The 25780-nt window shown below is 37.3% G+C and overlaps 1 protein-coding gene across 2 annotated transcripts in view; it reads right to left on the reverse strand.

Moving 5' to 3' along the window:
• The window catches only part of PSTPIP2 (proline-serine-threonine phosphatase interacting protein 2), a 64916-nt gene that overhangs the window by 25698 nt on the left and 13438 nt on the right, over window positions 1-25780 (reverse strand). Inside the window, exons 2-3 of one of the 2 annotated variants that reach the window (XM_063076849.1) lie at window positions 9524-9624; window positions 5675-5752 (exon numbers count right to left, since the gene is read on the reverse strand). In XM_063076849.1, coding sequence (XP_062932919.1) covers window positions 5675-5752; window positions 9524-9624 — 179 coding nt within the window. Of the gene's footprint in view, window positions 1-5674; window positions 5753-9523; window positions 9625-25780 lie in introns of those variants that run through there. The other variant, XM_063076850.1, reaches the window with a different exon arrangement.

Below are 25780 nucleotides of genomic sequence, written 5' to 3' on the forward strand. Positions count from 1 at the left end.
CATGTTTGCCATATTCTTTGCTCACTATTCCTTTTTGTACTTGAGACCTTTTTTCCTGGATTATTTTCTGTCTTCTTGAAATATATCCTTTAAAGTTCTTTTATTGAAGATCTGCTCATAGTTAACTCTCAATATTTGTTTCTCTAAAAATATCTTTTCTGAATTTATTGAAATTTATTGAAAAATAATTTATCTGGGAATACAATTCCAGGTTGACAGTTATTTTCTTTCAGTGATTTGGAGTTTCTGGCTTCATTGTTGGTATTAAAAAATCAGCTGTCACTCTATTAAATGTTTCTTAGAGGGTAATCATTCTCTTTGGATGCTATTAGGACTTTTTCAGTATCTTGGATCTTATTCAGTTTAACTATTCTTGTGTACTTGTTAATTTCTTTTTAAATTATCATTTTGGGGATTTGTTTTTCTTCCTGAATCTGAGGGGTTATGGCTTCCATCCATTCTAGAAAATTTTCAACCTCTGTTGCTTCAAAAATTTCTTCCATTCTCTCTATTATATCTTCTGGGATTCTGATTAAATGTGCATTAGACCTTCTCATTCTATTCCCCATGTTTCTTAATTTTTTTCATTTTTGATCTCTGTTTTTTTCTGTGATGAATTCTGGTTGTTTTGTTTGTTTAAAATTTATTTATTTCTTAGTAGATAAAAATTGTATATATTTATCATGTACGATTTATCATGTATGATGTTTTGAAGTATGTATATATATTGTGGAATGGCTCAATAGAGCTGATTAACAAATGTATTACCTAACATCATTTTTTGTGATGAGAACACTTAAAATCCACTTTCTTAACAATTTTTAAGAATATAATACATTGTAATTAACTATAGTCACCATGTTGTACAATAGATCTCTTAAATTTATTTCTCCTAACTGAAATTTTGTATTCTTTGACCAACATCTCCCTAAAACCCCATGCCCATCCACTGGTGATTTCTCCATTTTTATTTTTCTAATTCCCTCTGTAGTTAACATTTAATGTGTTGTTTAATGCATCTACTGAATTTTTAATTTTAAGTATTTTATATATTATTTCTACAAGTTCTACCTGATTCCCTTTCAAAATTTCTTGGACACTTCTGAAAGTCACTTTACTCATGCTTTTAATTTACTCTTTTGTTTTCTTTAAACATAGTACATATACTTGTTTTTTGAATCTGTTAATTCCAGTATCTAAAATCTTTGCATGTCTATTTCTGCTGTTTATTGCTTCTGCTGACTCTTATTCATGGTAACTTATTCTCGTGTGTTTGTACATGTGTGTGTGTTATAATCTCAATGTCCTTTGCATGTGTGTGTGTGTTATAATCTCAATGTTCATTGCATTTGTTTAGAAAGGATTTGTGTTCACATCTGCCAGGTAAGTAGAAACCTTAGCACCCAGGGCCACTATAAACTAAAATTTTAGCTTAGGATTCTTCAGACCACTTTAATGAAATCTGGTAATTTGGAGCTCCAAATCTGCAAGAGGACTGGCTTGTAATTACAGATTCTCAGGAGAAGCCCCTCCACCTTTACGCATAGTCAAGGATCAGAGAGGTATCTTTCCTTGATACATCTTTTAGAAACTTTTTTTCTGGTTTAGCCTTTCTCTAAGACATAATTTCTCTTCCGGTTTCTCTGAGAATTAAGAGATAACACAAACACTTGACTCCAGAGAGCTAAGTGAGCACTGAAGCATGCCTTTATCTTTGGCCTCTGAGGATTTTCCTTACGTTCTTGGCAGCATAGCCATGTATTTATTTTTAATTATTAAAACATATTTTAAACTAGCATTTTTAAGTACTTTAAAATGGGAGGGTTTTTCCCGTATCTAGTCTACCATATTGTGGACATGGAAGACCACGATTCATTTTCCATACCTTCTCTCAATCTCCCGCTTCCTCTCCCTTATGGCCCGCTCCCCATCGCCCATTATTTTACTTCTCTCGCAACCTACCCTTCCTTAACCAAATCCCTTTCTGAGGCAACTTGGCCCTGAGAATTTTCTTGCTCATTGCTGCCTTCCTGGGGGCTGATCTTCATAAGGAGATGGGCTCTTCATGGAGCCCCCGAACTGGGCTCACCTCACCCATTCAAATAGATTTGAGACTTTGTAAATTCATGGTCCCCTAGCCGCAGCAGCATGAGATCATGGATCATTTTATATATGTATGCAGATATGACAAATTCTGCTATTTTACAAATTAAAAGCCCTGTATTTTCCAACTGGCCCCTTCTTTTAGCCACCTCACTTTTCCTACGCTGTTTGTTTATATCAAAACAAAGTGTTCTTATTTCTCCTTGCCTCTTCTCACATAAACATTTGCACCAGTTATTATAAACATATCAAGTAGAAAATCCTAACTGCACATTCTCCATTCACTTTACCCATCTTAGGATACAATTTTTCAAGAGCACAGTGCTCTAGAAGTGTCCATATCCAAACAAAAACACCAATGGCCCAGAAGACAAATGAGCATCTCTGGTGAGACTTGGTAATACCATTACTAGAATTAGTGAGAAAGAAAGACAGATATGGCAATAGACAGAATTGTCTTTCCCTACAGTGAGTCTTGGGGTTGAAAAGCCAGCCTTACAGATAAATAGTTTGTTCAGGGTTTAAAATTTCTCTCCCACCCCAAATGACTGACTGAAGGGCCACTAACAGAGTAGCCCCATCTTCCTGTAGTTTGTCATAGCTTTGTTGTCTCACCTCATCACTTCAAGGCCATTTCCCGTGTTCGGTACATAACAACTCTCCAGGGATCAAATCTGAACCTTAAGGACAGTGGCCTAGAAACATGCATCCCCTCTTCTCCACAGTTCTCCTTTACTGTGGGGGGAAAAAAAATGTTCTACCACCCTTTAAAAAGCCCGTTAGCCTTAAATCCTAATGAGTTCCATCAGAGCCCTGAGTCGCTCAGGTGGAAAACCTGATGAGGTGAAAAACCCTACCTAGTCAACCCATGGAAAAGCAAAGTCATTGCACGCTCATCTAGGGCATCCTCCTGCAGAACATCCTAGAGGCGGCAAAAACAGAAGTCACCTAAATAGCTTTTCCCTTCAGCTTTGAAAGCACAGTCCCAGTTCTCATTTCCTCTTCCATCTTCCTCTCAGAGGTATGTTCTTAGAAGGAAAACTGACTGGCTTTTATCACAAAACACAAGAGAATGGTGTTAGAGTCTCTCCATGAATTTGCTAGGCTGTAAGTGAAATGTCAGATCTGTAAGAATGTAAACCATCATTTTTGATCAGAATCATTCTTCTAAATATTTTTTCCAAGAAGTAGTAGAAAGAATATGGCTATTTTCCAACACATCACCTCAAAAGTTTTTAAATGTATTTTCAAATAGATTATTGTTTCTTTGTAAATAACAAGTTTTTTTGTCAACTGACCCACTAATCTTCCATAAAATTGTCTAAACCCTCCTTGAATAACAGTGAAACTTATCTAAGTTGATGCAGTTTTGATCTTTGAACATGTAAATGTTTTACATATTCAAAAAATAAAACTAAATCAAACATGAAAAAGAAAACAATCCCTAAAATTTAAAACAAACTGAAACAAACTTAACTGTATGTTAAATTGGTTACATAATCACACAGAGAAAATAAATATTTTAAGCAAACTTAGAACATAGTATTCTTAGTGGGATATATTCTAAGATCAAAAGGAACTGCAAAGAAATGTTAAACTTCATTCAAAAGTTTTATTGCTAGTAGCAATACTGATATTATTTTGAAACACTTTTGTATATATTGTTACATAAAACAAATAATTATACTAACTGTCAAGTTTCCAGTAAGAGGAAAGAGATACAAATATAAAATTGAGAAAGTTAAGAAAGACCCTATAAACTTAAATTAGAATTGGAAATATAAATATGAACTCATGCTTTTAAAATCTGTCCCCTGTAAGGTTTTGAAAACAGTGACATATTTAAACTGAGAGTTTGGGGCCGGCCCGTGGCTCACTCGGGAGAGTGCGGTGCTGATAGCACCAAGGCCCCGGGTTCGGATCCCATATACGGATGGCCGGTTCGCTCACTGGCTGAGCGTGGTGCTGACAACACCAAATCAAGGGTTAAGATCCCCTTACCGGTCATCTTTAAAAAATAAAATAAAATAAAAAAATAAATAAACTGAGAGTTTGGTCTCTAAATGCAATTAATCACCAAAAGGAACCAGATATTCCTGTAGAAATAGCTGATCGAGGTTTAAATTTAAAGTGTTTAGATGGTTAACAATTGTAAAATCTAGGTGACAAACATGAATATGGTAAACTCTAGGTGATGGGTATTTAGCGATTCATTATGTTTGCCTTTTTACTTTTCATGTGTGTTTAAAATTTTCATTTAAAACATCAGAAATAAAATAAAATAAAATAAATCAATGAATGAACAAATTCTGCTTGTACAAATCTCCTATGTCTGAGGGTTAGAAGTTTTTTAGGCTAATGTAACTATTAATATTTTCAATATTTCACAATGTTTTCCTCCTTCCATGGAATCCAATACCTTTCTTTCCAGTCTGGGATGTATGAGTTTGTGTTAGAAGCAAGAGAAGAAAAGAGGAAGGACAATGCCTTATCTGCCCCCATTTGGACCTCTGAAAGGCAAAGCCCTCCAGGCATCCCTGTAGGTATCCACAGAACAGCCAAAGCAGCATACAGTAAGTATGTCATGTGATTAGGTGTGCAGAGAGAGGGCCTGAGCTACTTCTCCCAAGTCTCCATCAATATGCTTATGTTGGAGAAGGAATCTAGAAATTACCATATGAGCAGGACTACCTACACTGCAAAATGAATATGTAGCACTCCTTGTTTATGAGTTATTAACAATGACAGAACAGTACAGCAGAGCATTAAACCAATTATGAAGCCATTTTAAGTGTAGATTCCTGTACAATGCCCATAAAGCCAGCCCTGTATATTAGAGAGTGTATTTCTAAAGTAGGCACCATGTCCTGGTCATTTCTGTATCCTACAAGTATTCAATGAATGGTTGAAGAATAAATAATTATGGTATAGAAATCTCACACTGATGGTGAGAACTATAAAATGGTGCAAAGACACTCTCTCACAGTTACCACAAACCATAAAATACATATACATAGTCACATATTTTATAAAAGTACATTATTTTATAATTATGTTATTTAAAATATATATTATTTACAAATATATATAAACAAGAAGGCCCTCTATTAAATTTTTAGTATAACATTATATATAATATAATCCTATCTACAAAATACATGTAAAAAACATACATATAAAAAGACTTAAAGAGAAATTTAGAAAATATTAATATTGGGTTGTGAAACAGAAAATAAAATTTTAAAAAATAAAGAGAATGTAAAAGAAAAGAAAAGAAAAAATAAAAAAAGAAAAGCAAAAAAATTAAAAACATTTAAAAATGAAAAAAATAACTAAAAAAAGAAGAAAAGAAAGAAAAAAATAAGACAAAAAAATAGTAATAGGTAAGGCTTCATAATGCATTTTAACATTCTTTCTCCTTGTCTAGATTTTTCACAATTGTAAAGAGAAAAAAAGATTAAAATTTTTTTCACCAAGCACACTTTAACTTGCTGACCAACTCTGTTAAAGTGACGGGGGTTCTGGGGCATTATTAGCCAACCTGTAAACCAGAAAGAAACATGGCACCTACTTGATCTCAGACTGCCCACATGGCTTCTTCCTAGAGAGGTTGAGCAGATCTTTGCCATATTTCTCTTCAATCGCTGCCCTAAGGAGAACAAAAGAGAAGGTTTTGGTTCTTTCTCAGCACTGACTTTTAGTTAAGACACACATGGAACTCCCCTCAAAGGTAAAACTGAACCTTTGACAGTAGAAGCTCGGATATAACACAATTCTCTAAAATGCAAAACTCCCTCTATATAACAGGGAAGAGTTACAAAAAGACCAGTAGCCCTCATCTCTAAGGTGGTTTTCTCCAGCTAGAAGTGCCTAGCATGGACATTTTTTTGAAGTGGATAAGATATTTCCATCAAATGCTGCATTCCTGAGGCCCAATCCCTTTTACCATCCTAGACAGCATCTATATACCTATATCTCACATACATGCATATATAGAACTTTTTTATGCTTACATAGTTGAGATCATGCTATTATTTGCTGTTCTGTTTTTCACCTAGTAATACCTCATATAGAACTTTCCTCATCAGTACCTGCAGATCCACTGTGCTCATAATATGTGCTCCATAGTTCAGGGTCCCCTGATTTGTTACTGGTTTTCACTATCACTAAAAAAAATGTAAATCTTGGACATATATCCATGGGCATTTCTGAATGTTCTTCTGAGAGTCTTAAGAGAGTGAATTTACTAGATCAAAGAGATAGGCATTTTAAGTTTGAAAAGTAGTGTTAAATTGTTTTTTAAAAAAGCCTTCTTGAGATATAACAACCACAATTACTTGAAGTTGATACGACAAGCAAACAGAGGGGACATTGGGGGGGGAGGGGGGAGGGAGGGAGGTTTCGGTGAGGGGCAACAATAATCAGCCACAATGTATATCGACAAAATAAAATTTTAAAAAAAAAATAAATAAATAATGAATAAATAAATAAATAAATAAAAGCCTTCTTGAAGGGGATTAGGTATGGCTCTGAGATGATGAGTCCAAGTTCACAGGTATCAAGAATGAAATTAAAGCTTTGCTTCAAGCTGTAATAAATAAATAAATAAATAAAAGCCTTCTCAGTTTATACTTCCACCAAAAGTGTGTAAGAGCTCCCATTCCCAGAAACCCTCACCCACACTGAATATTAACAGTCTTTCTTGTTACCAGTTTCGGAAGGGAGGTAAAAACAAATTTAAGAAGGATCTCTCATTTTAATTTTTATTTCACTGATTTCTAGTGTGGTTGTGCATCATTTTATATGTTTACTGGACATTTGCATTTCTTCTTCTATAAGTTATTATTTCAATGTTTTTTAACTGAACAAACGTTTCCCCCCCCTTTTTTTTTGCCTTTTTCCTATTATGTGGTAGAAATTCTTCATATACTATGAATAAAATACTTATTCTTACATGTGTTACAAGGTTTTTGTCAAATGTCTGTTCTAAATAATGACTTTATCCATTTCATTAAAATAAAACATACTCATCATTCAAAAATAAGCAAAAAGAAAACAATATTAAGGCCCTTTTTTTGGCTGAGGTGCATTTGCACAGCTGGTGTGTCATTTGGCTTCATCTTGCTCTAGTACTGTGAGCACCCCTATCTATTTGCCCTGAGACTGTGCAAGTGAATTCTCCTTCATGCCCTTCTGATTTTATATAGTGCTCAGTACCGCAGTTGGCCTCTAGTCCCTATGAACCCCGAATATCCCAGGGTTCCACATGTAATTTATGGCAGCTTAGTAAAATAATGCTCAAGACCCAATGAGGATGTTTCAGAAATATTAGATTATGGCCCAGACTCTAGGCACCACAAGGACCCCACATCCACCAGAACAATAGGAAAGACTGCAACCCCATACATGAAGAGGACTGCATTTCTTCACATAAATTATCCCTGAACAGGATGCAGTGAATGGAACACATACCATTCAGTGACAGCTGCCTTCTTCCTGCAAGTACACCCAGGAAGGGACACCCAAAGCCCAGGCAGGCCATGTACTCAGGGGCCTCATATCCCCACACCCAGGGCATGCATATCTGACACCAACCTAATGAGAGAACATGGGATTGGTTTCTTTTGCTATGAAACTCATGGAAGGAATTTAGATAGATAGATAGATAGATAGATAGATAGATAGATAGATAGATAGATAGATAGATAGATAGATAGATAGATAGATAGATGTATACACACACACTAGAAATACAATACAAATATTCAATAATTTTTATTTTGCATATATTTCCTTATCTTTCTATGTATTTTTGTGAAACATTGAAAAAGTGAGATCTTAGTTTCTGGGTTCTGTTTGGATTAGTGTTTTCCAAACTTGGGTCATGACCCATTTGTGAACCCTAAATCAATTCAACAGGTTATAACCAGCATTTTTTAATTAAATAGAATTGAACAAAATAATAGGGTAGTCCTGTTGTAATCAACTTTCGTTTTATGCATATGTGTACTGAGTATAAAATGTATTTCTTACTGAGGGTAACATTCAAGAAAGTGTGGAAGGCACTGATTTGACCACCAAACCCCATCGTATCAGGGGACCCTTGGATGATCCCGCCTGGCAGCTGAAGCCTTGGCCATTCGCTGACACCTCTTTCATCTGTGGGTGTCTAGCAAGGCCCTTTCATTCCCAGGAGAAAATGTATCGAAGCCACAACTGAGGGAGAAACACAAAAACAAGGGGTGCTCTGCGACCTCTAGATCCTGCATGATGATGAGCCTCTTGTTTGCCTCCACGCTGTCATAGTGCTGCTGAAGAAAGGAGGAAACCACTGCCAGTGTCCGTAAAAAGAAAGGAAAGTTGTAACTGGTGCCAAGTCTGTCAGCCACCTGGTATGGGAGAGAGGCAGCTGCTCCCTCAAAGGAGGAGGAGCCATGGACGGCCTCATGGACCCTGACTGTGGATGAGTCTCTCTCTGTCCACCCTTCCTAAGACCACTGGTGGCAGAGCTCCAGTTCCTCTTGGACCTTTGGAACAGTTCAAGGAGAGAGGCTTTGCCATCTGAGGGCAACCAGTGTGCATGATGTCTACGTCTCTGAGTTATAAGCCTTTCACTCACTGCCTTAACATATAGAACCAGTTCATAAAATTGGGTCTTGGCAAGAGTCCTGATCTTTGCCCAAAAATCCCCTTGAAAGCATTCCTCCATCCAGAACCTTTGGGAAATGAAATATTCCTGATGAATAAGATTTTCCACAAAACTGACATAACCCATTAAGTACAGAATTTTTCTAAAAACATCTTGTCCATTTAAAAAAAAAGAAGAAGAAAAGAAAATTCTCCAAACCATGCCACTTCCCCATGGATCACCAAGCCCCGCTGCTCTCGCGAGGGCTGCGACCTGCCCTACACCTTTCCTGAGGCTCCCTTGCCTCCTAGTTTCCAAATCAGGCTCTGCCTCCTTCTTACCACTTGGGCTATGCTCATGCCCACCTCTAAGTTTGCTGTCTTCCCAAAGACATCCAGATATTCCTTCACCTGTCAAATCCACTTCATCCTCCGAGGACTGCTGCAAGGATCTCCTCCACAAAGCTACCCACCTCCCATTTTTTTATTTTTTCTTTCACCAGTCCTCAACAATCTCCCTTTCCCATGGAGTCTTTTAGTGTAATATGTACCATACTATTTAGGGTATTTTGTTTACTTAATATATTTTGTTTGCTGTTTCATTTATAAATCTTATCTTTCAGGCTGGTTTCTAAGAACTTAAGGGCAGAGATGTCATTTAATTCTTTGGTACCATTACATAACCTATAGCAGAGGGTCTTCAGAACGATTAAATACAGAAAACAGAAAATCGCTTCTTGTTTGTGTGGTGGCATCTCAGCCCACCCTCTTCAGAGAGGACAAAGCATCATACCTTTCTTTCAAAAACTCTTCAAACTCCTTGCAGTTCTTACGGCCATTGTTCAGATGCTGGATTATGCTGTCGTAGCCGATGGTGCTGAGGATGTCCTCATTCTAGTGGAAAAGATAACATGGCATCAGACCAAGAATGGCATAGACGGCAGCCCCAAGGCCTGGAGAGTGGACAGGGCAGAAGAGGTGGGAAGTTGGCAATGGGACATTGCTGAATCACTTTACCTCCGAGACACACGTGACAAAAAAGAACAAATAGAAGAAGAAAGATATGCATGCAGCTATGGAAGAGTTTTTTAAATGATGAAAACCAAAGTCCACGAAACAGGAAGGAAGCGATGGAGGAATAAGAGGAACATGGATGAGAGAGCTGGCTAGGCTCAGGTCCCTCTCTGGGCCCTCCACTCACGCCCTAAGGCAGGCCAGGAGAGGGAAGAGGAGCTGGCACCTGCTCCAGCCTTCTACGGTGACTTCCTCCTACTGCTAGGTAGAAACTGACTCATGCTAAAGACCCATGTTAACCAGGGGTTATATAATTTCCACTTTATCCTTAAATTTGCCACCAACCTTGACCCTGACATCACTTCCCACAGCCAGTTATCCCTATAAAAGGCAAGCAGCTCTGAACAAGGAGCCAGGAGCCAGGACTGGGAGAAAGGCGCTGTCTGCCCCCTCAGAAGCATGAAGGGGAGCCCAGCAGCCAGCGTGTTACATGTGGTCACTGTCCCCAGTTTGGGGGAAAAGACTTTTTAAAATTTTTAAATTAGCAGTTTATTCATACTTTATTCGACTGTGTTCTCTGAATTATAGGAAGCTAAGTCCCCCAAATGAGTAGCCCCAGATGCAGTACATTTTAAAAAACAAGGTCCCTTCAGCTCCCCAAACCAACAAATCAGAGACTCTAAATAATATCAAAGTGTCCTCTAATGAGGCTGGGTCCCTGGTTTCTACTCCCAAATGCATACAATAGGTTGTCTGGTTCAGACTCCAGTCCCTCCCAGAGGTTGGCTAGGCTGCCTCTGGGTGTGACCTGGAAAGCTTTGAATTCACCCACCCCGAGCCTAGCCAAGGTGGACCATCCCTTTCAAGCCCCAGTCTGCAGAGGGAGGTACAGCTCTGTGGGGAATGAGGGATTTCTAAGGATATCTCTCTACCCAGCCCTGGACACTGGAGAAACAGATTTCTCCACTCATGAAGGCCTGGCTGAGCAGTCAGTAGTTGAGGAGAGACCCAGCAGGACTAAGGCCTGAGGCTGATTTCAACATGGCATCTGGAAACTTAACTACTCATAACTCATATTACATTTTTTAAATGGCTTTATATAAGCATTATAAATTTTACAGCTGGGCATGCAAATAAAGCTAAGTTGGAACTACATTTAATTCTAGCCCTTCTGCTCTTTCACCTTTCCCCGTATGAGGTCACAGTGTCCCTGCCTTTGCACATGCTCTTCCCTCAGTGGGAATGGCATCTCCTCCCTCTTTACTTAAATTCCACCTTTGCTTTGGAGCCCATTCAAATCCCATTTTTTCTCTGAAGTCTTCCTCAAACAATATGTCCTACAGTCCTCTCTCCCTCTTCTGAATGCCTGGAGTTTATGCCTATTCCTCTCTTTTGACTTTTAGCATATACTATTTTGTATCACTAGTTAACATCTTTTTAAAAATTAATTAACTCCTTAAAGGGTATCTAGATTGTGCCCAAACTTTATCATATCCAGTAGCTTCCATGTTAATGGCGCCTAAGAAATGTTTGTGGATTTCATACCAACTAAACACAAGGTATCAAAAAGTTTATAAAGCCAGCATAACATAGAGTTCTTGAAATCAAAAGGCCTACCATTCATTTAGGGAGTTGGTAAAAGACACTGACATAAAACAAACATATATGCACAAGGAAAATTAGAGACACATACATGTTATTTAATATAAGACTACAGAGAGAAAATATGTATTGAATGAGGTCAAAAAGAGAACATAGTCTAGGGTCACCAGAAAAGAGAAAAAAATAAGATTTAAATTTAGTCTTTTAAAAAGACTAGGACTCACATGAGAAATTAGAAAACATGTCAAACCAACTGATAGTGAAAAAAATAACACATCAAAATTTGTTAGATGCAGCAAAACAGGAAAATGTATAGCTCTAAATGTTTATATTAGAAAAGAAAATATTATTTTAAAATTAATGATCTAAGCTTTCACTTTAAGTAGCTAGGAAATGAAGAACAAATTAAACCTATAGTAAGGAGAAGAAAGGAAATACAAGTAGTGAAGTACAATAAAATAGAAATGGACAAACAACTAAGAAAGTTAATGAAACCAAAATTAGTCCTTTGAAAAGTTTAATAAAATCAATAAACCCATAGCTAGGTTAATCAAAACACAAGAGAGAGAAAGAAAACACAAATTACCAGTATCAGGATGAAAGAGGGAACATCAATACAGATTTCAATCAATACAGAAAGATTATTCTACAGATGTTAGAAGAATAATAAGAAATATTACAAACTACAATGAAATGTCTTTGAACGACACAAATTACCAAGACTGACATAAGAAGAAACATATCTGAATGGACTTATATCTTTAAGTAAACTGAATGTATTATTTATTTATTAATTTATTTATTTATCGGTAGCTGGCCAGTAATGGGGTTTGAACCCTCTGAACATATCATTTAAACCCTTCCCATAAAGAGAACATTAGACCCTGATGAAGTCACTGTTGAATTCTATCAAACATTTAATGGGGAAAAATAATACCAATGTCACCCAAATTCTTTCAGAAAATAGAAAAAGAGTAAATACTTCTCAACGTGTTTTATGAGGCTAGCATAATGCTGTTACCAAAAATAGACAAGGATATTACAAAAGAAGAATATCACAGGAAAATAACGCTCATGAAAAGAGATTAAAAATCTTACCAAAATATTAACATATCATATCCAGAAATAACTAAAAGTATAACACATCATGACCAAATGTTATTTATCTCAATAACACAAGATTAGTTTAACATTTGAAAATCAATCAATATAATTCACCAAATTAACAGAAAAAAAGGAGTAAAGTCATATAATCATCTCAATAGCTGTAGAAAAAGGAATTGAAAAACTTCAGTTCCATTTACAATACAAAGTCATTAAACTAGTAATAGAGAGAAATGTCCTCAATCTGACAAAGAGCATCTACAAAAAGCCTACAGCTAACAACCTACTTAATGTGAGAGACTGAACACTTCCCTCCTAAGATCAGGAACAAGGCAAGGATTTCTGCTCTCACTATTGAACACTGTATGTCCTAGCCCATGCAATAAGGCAAGAGAAAGAAATAAATAATATACATATTGGAAAGGAAAAAGTAAAACTACCTTTATTTGTAGACAAATGATTATGTACATAGAAAATCCTAAGGAGTTTGCCAAAACATTACTAGAACTAATAAATAAATTTAACAATGTTGCAGGACACAAGGTCAATATACAAAACTCAATTGTATTTCTATATAACAGTAGCAAAATTTTTTTAAAAAAGAAAGAAAGAATGGAAAAACTTTAAACGTCATTTACAACAACATAAAAAATATAAACTATTTAGGAATAAATAGTTAAGAAGTTGTGCAAGATTTCTCCACTGAAAATTACCAAAAAAAATTGCTGAAAGAAATGAAAGACGATCTAAATAAAGGTAGATATATATCATGTTTGTGGATTTAAAGAGTGAATACTGTTAAAATAGTTTTCTCTAAATTAAACTATACATTCAACACAATCCATTGAAAATCCCAGAAGACTTTTTTGTAGAAATTTGCAAGTTGGACTTAAAATGTATGAAACATTACAAAGGACCTAGAATAGGCAACAACAACAAAACATTTAAACATATTTGGAGGACCCACCACCTGACTTCAAAATTTTCTATGAAGTTATAGTAATCTAAACAGTATGGTACTGATCTGAGGACAGACAAGTAGTGAAACCGAATAGAATCCAGAAATAGACTTTCTCGTGTATGGTCAATTGACTTTCAACAAAGGTGCCAAAGCTATGGGGAAATGGCAGTCTTTTCAACAAATGGTCCTGGAGCAACTGCATAAACCTGCTGGGGAAAACAGCCTTTCCCCACTTCTGATACTATACACATAAATTAACTTGAGGTGAATTACAGATGCAAATGCAAAGCTAAAATATAAATTTTTTAGGAAAAAAACATAGAAAAATACCTTAGAGACCTTAAGGTAGAAAAAGATTTCTTACAGAGGACACAAAAACATGACCTATAAAAGAAAAAACTGAAAAACCAGACTTCATCAAAATTAATATCCTCTGCTTATCAAAAAAGATTGTTTTTGTTTTTGTTTTTCCCATAAGATGACCGGTAAGGGGATCTTAACCCTTGACTTGGTGTTCTCAGCACCACGCTCTCCCAAGTGAGCTAACCGGCCATCCCAATATAGGGATCTGAACCCGTGGCCTTAGGCTTATCAGCACCAGTCTCCCAAGTGAGCTACGGGCCAGCTCTCAAAAAAGATTGTTAAGAAATCAAATGGCAAACCACAGGCCAAAAGAAAATATTCACAACACTTATGTCTGTCAGAGGACTTGTATTCAGAATATGTAAATAACTCCAAAAAAATTAATAATAAAAATACAATGAAAACCAGGCATAATACTTGAACTTCATAGAAAAACACTTCATAAAAGATATTCCTTTTGCCAAAAAGTTTATTGAAAGTTGTTCAACAATAGTCATCAGGGAAATTTAAATCAAAGTCACAATAATATCTTACTTCACATCGACTAGAATGGCTAAAATTAAAAAGTCAACATTGAACATAGGTAAGGATGTTGAACTACCAGAACTCTCATGCTTTGCTGATGGGAGTATAAAATGATAATAATCATTTTGAAAACTGGTTTATCAAGGTCTCAAGAAGCTAAACATACACAACCTTAGAACCCAAAGTTCTACTCCTAAGCGTTTACTCAAGTGAGATGAAAATATATAATCCACAAAAACACTTGTACAAGAATATTAATAGGAGTTTTATTCACAATAGCCTAAAACTGGAAACAACCCAAATGTTTAATAACTGATTAATGGATAAACAATTTCTGTTGTATTCTTAGAATGGCATATCACTAAACCATGAAAAGATAAGCACTACCGACATATGAAAAAACACGGATGAATCTCACAAACATTATGCTGAGTGAAAGATGCTAGACATGAAAAGAATTTACTACATTATTTCATTTATATGAAGTTCTAGGACAAGCAAGATGAATCTATCGTAAAAGAAATAAGAACAGTGATGACCTAACAGTCAGGGTTTTGAGAAACTAGGGCTGACCGGGGAGGGCCATGAGGGAACTTTCTGAGATGATGGAAACCCATATGCCCACGTGACCAGTTTTCCTATAAAGATCTCTCTATAGAGGTGTGTGTTGTGTGGGTGTAAGCAGTTTTCAAAACTCATTCATCTGTGCATTTCATCTTATGTACATTACACCTCAAAAAAATTAAAAGGCAAAGAAAAAAAAAAGATTAGTATTTAGAGGAATAACAAAAGGTAGCCAGTCACCAGAAGAAAGAGAAGAAGCTAAGCCTTGGAAATGATTCCAGCTTTGGGGTCCTGGGTGAGGAAGGGAGAAGAGACAAAAGAAGAGGAACGGAGAGGAGGAAAGGAGTCGTCAGGGGAAGACAGCCAGGGCTGTTAAGTGACCACCTGATAGCAGACCCAAGCACCCAGCAAACCTCACAAGCACCCAGAATGGAAGGTTTAACAATGCTCAAATTATAAAAAAGGTAAATAGCTTCAAGTTTTAATCAGTGGATTACTACTTTTTACCATAAAGACACTTACATTTTTTTTAAGACAAAAAATTTGCCAGAGGCAGCAGCGAGCACACGTGCCGTATCCAGCAGATATTCAAGTCAAAGAATAATAAAAACAGTCTTGTGGTGAACTGGCAAACAGGCAATCCAGACTATGGGGGGCATGGGTTCATAGAGTCTCCCAGGACTGCATGGTAGAGCATAACTTCACTGCCTGCCAGCTCCCTGCTCCAACTCAGCACTCAGGTCTGCCCAGCCTGAGCACCATGCAGCAGGGGCCTCTGAGAACTTGTTTCTATGCTCTTTTTCCATCTCTTCTATCTGTCATGTGGCCTCTGGGCAGAGGCATAGAGAGCAGAGGGGAAGCAAATAGCACCTGCAGCCTCTAAAGCCACCATCATGGTTACAGGTGCTGCCTCTGAGCATCGCCACATCTAATTCTGTGCTGCATCTCACACCCTGTCCTAGCATGTCTGCTACACACAGTCTCTCTAGACACAGGCTCCAAGAACCACCTGATCAGAATCACCCAGGTACCTTGTGAAACATGCACATCCCTCAGTCCCACCCCAGAACTGCTGATTCCAAACCTGGGGTAGGACATGGGAATCTCCACTTTTTAAATACTACTTCCAAGTGGCTGGAATGCAGTTTGAGAACTGCTGCTGTAGAATACATAAAAGACAAAAGCACAATCATGGTTCCTGCCTAGAAGAGCTTACAAGAAAAAGAAAGCAGGATGCAGGTTCAAGAAACTAGGGAACACGACAGAACAGGGAGGTAAGAGAATGACGGTCAGAAAGTGCAAAAAAGAAGAGGTCAGAGAACACTCTCCATGGTTTGCATTTCATTTTAAAACCTCTGGTTTTAAGTGAAACATGCAAATTGTCATTAATGCCATTTGAAACCCAGAGAACCCCACTAGAAGGAGAGGAGCCCAAATACTTTGCATGATATGCAAAGGCTGCGAGTGTTTGATGCCTGGGAATAGGGTATGTAAGTGTGCTGCACTTTGCATTTAAGAACCGCATCATGTTCCATAAACACAGTGAGACAGGAGCTATTTCCACATTCTACAGCTGGAGAAAATGAGACACTAGGAAGCAAAGCTCTCCTTATCACTGCCTTCAACCACAGTGAAAAATTTTAACTGTCAGCCAACAATATTATCCAAATTTCTCAGTTATTTACTAAGAGATATATGACAAAGGTAGACTTGGGATAAAGACTGAGAAGTTAGTTTTACCTCCTTTACGCTTTCGACCTTGATCTCTCTTTCCACCCAGAAAAAGTAAAACCAAATAGAGCAAACTCTGTAAATATAAATTAATTATTATTAATAAATATTAATAATTATGTCTAGTATATATATTGAGTACTTGCTGTGGGCCAAACAGCATACCAAGTAATTGACATGGAATATCTTGTTTAATCATTATAACAATCCTATGACACAGGTGTCATTAAGTATCTTCATTTTACAAGACAGGAAACTGAAACAGACTAAAGTCTGTATGCATAAGCCACTCAACCACACAGTTTCTCTTATTTGAGGACAAGGACCATATCTAACTTTTTGTCAGTTAGTCCATTTCCTCGCAGTTCTAAATGGAAAACACCCAGACTTTAATGCCTACTTGGGTTTGAATCCCAATTCTACCATTCACCAGCTGTGTGACTTTGAACAATCTCTTTTAGTGTTAATTTACTGGAATGTAAAATGGGGATTATGTGGAAGGATTAAAAGAGATAATGTGCTTTGAGTTTGTCAAGTGCTTCACAAGACACATTAAGGAAAACACAGTCAGATTTTTCAAGACCAGCCAAGCCACGTAAGCTAAAAAGAATGTTTGGACCATGTGAATTTTTTCATTGAAAGCGAACTATGGTGAAACAAATGTAGCCTGTTAGCTATTTTAAAACACGTGTGTCATCATCTGGGAAGCAGCTGGAGAATTGTCGGAGATACCTCAGCAAGGGATACGAACACTACAGTCAGTGTGTTCAGCCACGTTCTCTTAAGTCTAAGGTTAATGTCATTATAATGGTTGTATCCTTCAGCCTTCTCTTAAGCAGTACAAGAAGTGGATTGTGAAGGCAAGAATGAAATCCCACCCCAGTTCTTGCTCCGGCATTATTCTACAAGCCCACAGCCTACCCACCTTACCTCCTGCAATCCTCAAACATCCCCAGTTCTGTCTAGTCTAGATCTACACTTGACATTTTCACATGTCCAAATGTCCCTCCTCTCATCAGCAGGTCAATTAAAAAGGCAACTTCACTCCTTTAAAAATAGTTAAGTGAAAGCAGAACCTGAGAAAGTAACTGTGCAATGGAAAAACACGTTAGAAAAAAAAAATGCTAGAAGAATATGAAGAATATGCACCAAAATGTTGAAAGTAATTCTCGTAGCAGTTTTCTTTATTTTCTAAATTTTCTACAATATACTTATATTATCTTTATAATCTGAAGTCTTTCTCCCTAGCTCCATCTCTTCATGGCAAATTGAACTCTTTTGTTGATCGCTCATTTGTTCCCAAGCCACACTAAAACAACAAATGACCCACAGCAACAACAGAAAATAAAGAAGAATCCAATGAGGAAATGAGATTTGTAGGAATTTCTGTCATATAAAAAGCAGATGGGACTAGATGGACTGAGGTCAAAACAGAGAAGAAAGTCTGCAAACTTCCCCCACAAAATCCTTGACTTTTAGCCCCAAGATCCCAGTTACCAGGGGCTGAAACTAGAGCAGCCATAGAGAAATCGGCAGGGTGTTTAGAGGACACTGGGAATCCAGCCAGTAGAAGAAGAGCAGCAGAGCAGCTGTTTCTGACATCTGTGCCAAACTCACAGCTGGTGAGGCCTCCACCCTACAGCAAGCTCCTAACATGGGCATGAAGACCAGAGCAGCAAAGGGGCACTGTCCCTAGCAGACTTCAAAACTTCCACAGCAAAAACTGAAAGAAAAAAAGGCTCAGCTCTGAGGTGCTCTAAATGCCATCCACTTCCAGGCTAATGCCTTTCCTACCTTCTTGCTCCAGACAGAGGCAAAAAAATCAGAAATTGTCAGTACAAGTATCTGCTTAGAAAACTGGAGATTAACAAGTGAAAACTGGGAATGAAATTACATATACAAAAATAAAAGCAATAGCTTCCTTACATGTCAACAATAACCATTTAAAAATGTATTCAGATCCCAGAACAAGCCAGCTGCCAATAAACACATAAATAAATAAATATGTAATTTAAAATGCAAAGATCCTATTCACAATGCCATCAAAAATCTATAAAACGTCTAGAAATTAGTCTTTTTAAAGTAAAACTGTAAAACATTACCAAAGAACACAGGTAAAGATCATAATACATCCCAGAATTAAATACTAAACCAAGATGGGAAAATCTGATGTTGGAAAGATTCGATTCTACACAAATATATAAAGTTAAAATAATTTTGATCGAAATCAAAATCCTAATGGGATTTATTTTTCAATTTAAGTTCATTATAAAGCCCACCTAGAGATATAACAATTCTGAAATTGCTCTATATATCTTAGGACTGAGTACATGAGTAATTATATTCTGGATAATGGGAGCCAGATTTCTCATACAAAGGGGAACAGTGGCATGCTAGAGTTATCCCATACAAGTTAGTGAAAACCAATTGTGCACATCTCTTCCTAATTCCCCATTCAGTAACATCCTGTTGACAGCTTGAAATTGACCATGGAAGGGAGATTTTATATCATGGATATTGGCAAATGCTGCAAATCAGACTTTTTATCCACTGGATAGCCAGTTGTTATTTACCAGCAAACCACTGGAAGGAAATGATATAACAAGTGGAGTAAAACTGGAATAAACTGTAAGGTGTTGGAACGGAATTGAAGGTATTATTATGCATAAATATATTTCCTAGCTCTGTGTGTTGAGAGAGCCTAGAAAAAATGACATCCAAATGGCAATGAGCATACCTAGAGCATAAATCTTACTGTGATATTCTCTACTTAAAGGAACCACGACTCTTTGGAGAAATGGCAAATTCTGGCACTGGGGCAGGGGAATTACCTGGTAAGCCTGTAACATCTTTTGCCAGAAAGCAAGGAAGTACTCAGAGAATAATGGAGATACATCAGAAAGAGACAGGATCCAGTTTGAGGAAGCTCCCCACTGTCCAAATCTAGTACAATTTGAGCATCAAGACTAATAATGATGGTCCAATGATTATCCAGTGAATAAAATAAGAATTCATAAATCCGTATGAACAAGTAAAGAGAAAGAAAGAGAGAGAGAGGGGGAAAGAGAGAAAGAAGGGAAAGCTCTCCCTCCAGTAGCATGCCAACTTTATTATGTAGATAAAATTATAAAACCATCATACAAAGACATACATGAATGTTCATAACAGCTTTATTTGGAATAGCCCAACACTGGAAAGAACCCAAATGTCCATCAAATAGGTCAATGGATAAACAAACTGTGAGATGTCTATGAAATGGAATACTACTCAGTAATAAAAAGTAATAAACTAGTAATACACTCAACAACATGGATGAATCTCAAAATAAGTGTAAGTGAATAAACCCAGGCCCCAAAAAAGTATTTATTGTATTCCAATTATACAAATTCTATAAAATGCAACTATTCTAAAGTGACAGAAAGCAGACCAGTGGTTGCCTAGGAAGGGGATGATGAAGTGAGAGAAATTTCAAAGGGTAATGATGAAACTTTGGGGGTGAGGGATATGTTCACTGTCTTGATTGTGGTGGTTTCCTAAATGCATACACATGTCAAAACCTATTAAACTATATACTTAAAACACGGACACTTTATTGTATGTCAAGAATTCTTCAACAACGCTGTAAAAAAAAATTAGTTGCCATTTGGCAACCATCTTAGTAACAACTGATTCAGGCGAGAATTATCAATGAATGCTAAAACTAATGGATTTAGCATTCACTTTAGGAAAAAAGCTAGGTATTTACATGTTTTCAAAGTATCTCCCCTAAGAACCCGGGGTATGGAAAAAGGGACTGGACCCCCTTCCCTCAACCAGGCACACTGTGCCAGTATCTCGGGGCCTGCCCAGGGACCCGGGACATGGAGAAGGGGACCGGACCCCCCCTCCCACAACCAGGCACCCACCCCAGCACCTCAGGCCCGCCCAGCGACCCAGGGTATGGAGCCAGGGACTGGACACCCCTCACAACCAGGCACACCTTGCCAGTGCCTCGGGGCCCACCCAGGGACCCAGGGTATGGAGAAGGGGACCAGATCCCCCTCCCACAACCAGGCACACCACGCCAGTGCCTTGGGGCCCACCCAGGGACCCAGGGCAAGGAGAAGGGGACCAGACCTCCCTCCCACAACCAAGCACACCATGCCAGCACTTTGGGACCCAGTTGGGGACCTGGGGCATGGAGCCAGAGAACGGACACTCTCCACAACCAGACACATCACCAGCACCAAGGAGCAGGCCAAAAACAGTCCTCCATGTGGGCAGCCCACCACAGTTACCAGGATAACGATGGCTGCCATGAAGGCAGCTAGATGCCACAACCACCACGCAGATGGTCCTCCAGCCACTGGAGAGCGTTGACACAAGGAGAGTCATCAGTAGAGATAAAGAAAAGAGGAGGATGTCTCTTTCCACAGAGCCCATTTCAGAGTGACGGAAGAGGCATCTGCTCTATGATTGTACTGGGGAACCTGATCACGCCTTTCAGCATCGGACAGATCATTTGGGCAGCAAATCGACAGAGTAACCATTATTCTTTCAGAAGAAGAGAAGAAATCTAGGGTGACTAGAGGGGGGAGGGAGAAGGGAAGGGGGATGAGGAGGGATTGGACAAAGGGCATAAAGAATAAGTATGATTTGTAACAATATATATGCTAGTAATATTGATTTGATCAACATATCTCAATATTGAACCCAAAAAATATGTATAATCAATTTTGATTCAATAAAAATAAAAAATAAATAAATAAATAATAAAATAAAAAAGGATCGGCAAACAAACAAACAAAAAACAAAGTATCTCCCCCTCAAGATATTTATTAAACACAAAGGAGACATCAGTAATTTCACAACAGGAAGCCTAGAAAACACCACAATGTTAGGCTGAATAATAGCCCCTAAGGATGTTCACATCCTGATCCCCAGAACCTGTAAATATGTTTCCACACATGGCAAAAAGGACTTTGCAGATGTGATTAAGGATCTTGAGATGGGGATAGTATCCTGGGTTATCCAGGTGGGTCCAATGTAATCTCAAGGGTCCATCTAAGAAGAGTCAGGAGAGTCAGAGGAGGAGGAGATATAACAACAGGTGCAGAGGTCAGAGAGAGATTTGAAGATGCTACGCTGCTAGCTTGAAGGTGGAGGAAGGGGCTGCAAGCCAGTGAATACAGGTAGCTTCTAGAATTTGGAAAAGGCAAGAAAAGGGATTCTCCACTAAAGCCTCCAGAAGTAACCAGCCTTAATGACACCTCGATTCTAGCCAAGTTAGGCCCATTTTATACTTCTGACCTCTGGAACTATAAGATAATAAATTTATGTTGTTTGAAGCCATCAAGTTTGTGGTAATTTGTTGCAGCAGCAACAGGAAACTAACACAACCACCTCAACCAAAGTATGAAAGTTAACAGCACCAGTAACAGGACAAATAAACATCACGTGCCTCCTGATAGTGAGAGTAACACAGCATCGCTTCTGTGACATTCCTGCCAAAAATGCACTGCCTGAATCTAATCATAAGGAAACAGCAAACTCAAATAGAGGGACATTCTACAAAATAGTTGTCCCATATTTTTCAAAAATGTCAAAGTCTTAAATGACACAGAAAGACTGAGGAACTCTTCAAGATTAAAAGAGACTGAAGAGACTTGAAAACTAAATGCAATGCAGAATCTTGAATGGGAAATATTTTATTCTTTTACTATAAAGGACATTACTGGGACAATTGGGGAAATTGAATAGGAGCTATATATTAGCTAATAGTTTTATATTGATGTTATTTCTTGATTTTTTTATCATCATACTGTGATTGTATAAGAAAATATCCTTATATTTAGAAAATACACATTGGAGGCCGGCCCGTGGCTCACCTGGGAGAGTGTGGTGCTGATAACACCAAGTCAAGGGTTAAGATCCCCTTACCGGTCATCTTTTTTAAAAAAAAGAAAATATACATTGGAAGTGTTTGTGGATAAAGAGAAATCATGCATGCCCCTTTGCTTTTAAATGGTTCGGGGGGGAAAAAGTGTGTATATATAGAGAGAGAATTTTAAAAATTGTTAACATTTGAGAAATCCAAGTGAAGAGCATATAATAATTCTTTGTACTATTTTTGCAACTTTTTGGTAAATATAAAAGTATTTTTTAAGTTAAAAAGATTAAAATTCAGCATAACAAAAGATTCCATAAACAAAGTAAAAAGAACAAACGACAAATTGGGAAGAAAAGAGCAATAATATTTAATCAAGGATTAATGTGCATAATGAGCACATAAAATCAATCATATAAACATGCACAACCAATTTTTTCCAAATGGGTAAGAGGTATAAACAGGCAGCACTCTTAAAAAGAAAAACAAATGGCTGATAAACATTTTTAAATAAGAGAATCATTATTGATAATCAAAGAAATGCAAACAAACAACAAGATATAAATTTTCACCCATCAGATTGGGAAGGTTGAAAATCTCCAACATTGACAAAGAAGGGTGGGGAAATAGTCACTGTCATAATCTACTGGCAGGACTGCACATTGGCAAAACATTTTCAGAGAGCAAATTAGCAATATCCATTAAAATTTTAAGTGTGTATAGCCTTTGACTACCAGGAGTTCATCCTCCAGAAATAAGTACGCAGACATAAAGATACATACACAGAGTGTTATTGCAGCATCATAATGGCAGAGAATTGGAAACAATCTAAGTATCCAGCAATAAAGATTATTTAAATAAATTACATACAATCATATGGTGAAAACTGAACAGATATTAGAATAAAGCAGAATTATATATACTAAAATAAAAAGATATTCACAAAATATTGTTAGGAGAAAAATTAAAGGTGCATATTTGAACCCATAACAAATGAGCCTATATTTGTTAAGAAAAATGTTTAGGTACATTATATGTAACTGCAAAGACAAAAGTCTGAAAATGGACACTTCTCCACATATGTACTAGTGACAACTGCTATTTCTGAATTGTCTGGATTCCTATAACAAAACTGGATATAAAACTAGAAACAATTTCACATTTTACTAACTACAGATTAATTTGCATTTTGTATGGTGAGATTGTGGCTTAGTAAAAGATCATTATCCCTATAAATTTAGTAGATTTCAATATTCAGAAAGTTGGTTAATATTTAGCATTACTCATCTAACCTTCAACATGATCCAAATCCCAGAAGAAAAAAAAAAACCCTCAGGGACATGAGAAATTTAATTTACAAATATATTGAGAGAGAAAGTCTGAGAATTGAAAGCAGGTGTTTTAATTCAGAAGGAACATTAAAGCACCCCTGAGAATACTACTAATATTAATCCTAAGACTTTTCCAGTTAATTAAACATGTTGTAGGTCTGTGATACCCCTGAGAGGAGTATGACCATATATATCACAGGATAGAATCAGTGGTATGTCAATGCCCAAAATACAGACCCAAAAGTTCTCCTCCTGGCCCATGGCATTCCCTGGAGAATCCCTCAGGCATGCCCAAGACACTGCCCAGGAATTAGGGGGCAGCCAATTACCAGGAAGTGGCTATACCTGAAACTGGAACTAGGTCCCCAAATATGGAACCAGGGGAACAGAGTGAGACACGAAACCTCAGTGGTCCAAACAGCAAAGCCAAGAAAGCAAGCCAGCTCAAACAACAAATGTGCTGCCACTTCTGTCAAAAGCAAACACAGAACTGGGAGCCAGGAATCCAAAGTAGGTTAAACCCAGCGGAATGTCCGAAGTTGCCGCCCCGGCTGATTTGTATTCCCTCTCACTCCAAGTGTGAGGTTTGAGCCCATCCATAAACTTTCCAAAAAGCTTCTTATACCTTCCACGTCACATTCTCACCACAATAGAATTTTGAAGGTCTTTGATTTCTGTCAACTACCCTTTTAGTTGAACCAGAGAAGGGAATAAATCTTGAAGTCTTAAGACACTAATAACTGTGAAGACTTAAGCAACCACATCCCTGTAGTAGTAATGGCTGGTATGCATTTCACAGCTGCTAACTGAAAAACCTCAGCTTAATTCTCTATCCCAAGAAATCGCAAGTTAATAGAAAATATTTAATGTTTATGAAAAAAACTTCATTCATTCTCATTCATTCCCATTCAATTTCATTCCCATTCAATTTCTTCCACTTTATCCACCTCCATTCCTGAAACCCCAATGCATAATCAGAAGAATCCTCAAAAAAAATTCCCTTACGTTCTATGGATTTGGATTTTCCCAAGCAAAAGTGGATTTATAATTTCTAACAAATTTTGAACCAGAAATGAATCAGGGTTAATTATCAATTAGTCAGAAGGTGCAGTTAGTCAGAATATCCCACTTCCTAAACATTCTAGGTAATCAAAGAGTCTATTTACTTTCTTACAATGTTCGAGTATTATAGTCTAGAATATTAGAGTTAGAGGACATCTTAGAGTTCAACCATATACTAACTTCCATCTTTATACAAGTGAAGAAACTGAAGCCTGGTTTACAAATTAACCAAAGTCATTATACTCTTAATACGAGCAGAAATACATAAATGCAAAAAGTTTTACTCATCCAACAACATTCAAGTCAATACAATAATCTCCAAGTGAGCACATCAGACTGACTAACTTTGGTTCTGAGGAATAACACCAAGTAATCCATTGTTTATCTCAGGAACTACTAATCCTCCATGTCTTAGTGAGTCAGCCTTCCCAGACCACTGAAATATGACTCCTGTTCCTACTAGTTCCTACTAGCTCTTTACAAAATTAACAATTTATGTTGTCCTTGAAGATTTTTTTCCAAAAACCCAAATTTAGTTAAGTTTAGATTTAGTTTATTTTTAGTTTCACCATTGCTATGTCACTGAGACCAGACCAAGTTCAGTGTATTTCGGGCTTTCTTTTCTTTGGGTATATAACTTATTGGAATGAGAATGTTTTATATATTCAAATTTGAGACTTAAGCATGTCTTAAATGTCAGGATTTTAGAAGCAAGTTATAGGAAATATTTCTTCCAATACATGTGTGCCCACTGCCTTTTCTCCTTCTCTAACTCTCTGACTTCTTACCCAGCTTGATCTAAAGAATATCTTTGAGCACAAGGAGTACAGTACTCAGGCATCTTAGACGTGAGACACATGTGAAAATGACATTCAACTGAGCTAGACCAGTAAGTCTGATTCATTGAAACTAAGTTTGAACTAAATT

The sequence above is a fragment of the Cynocephalus volans genome, chromosome 13 (genome assembly GCF_027409185.1).
Source record: "Cynocephalus volans isolate mCynVol1 chromosome 13, mCynVol1.pri, whole genome shotgun sequence".
Lineage (NCBI taxonomy): Eukaryota > Metazoa > Chordata > Mammalia > Dermoptera > Cynocephalidae > Cynocephalus > Cynocephalus volans.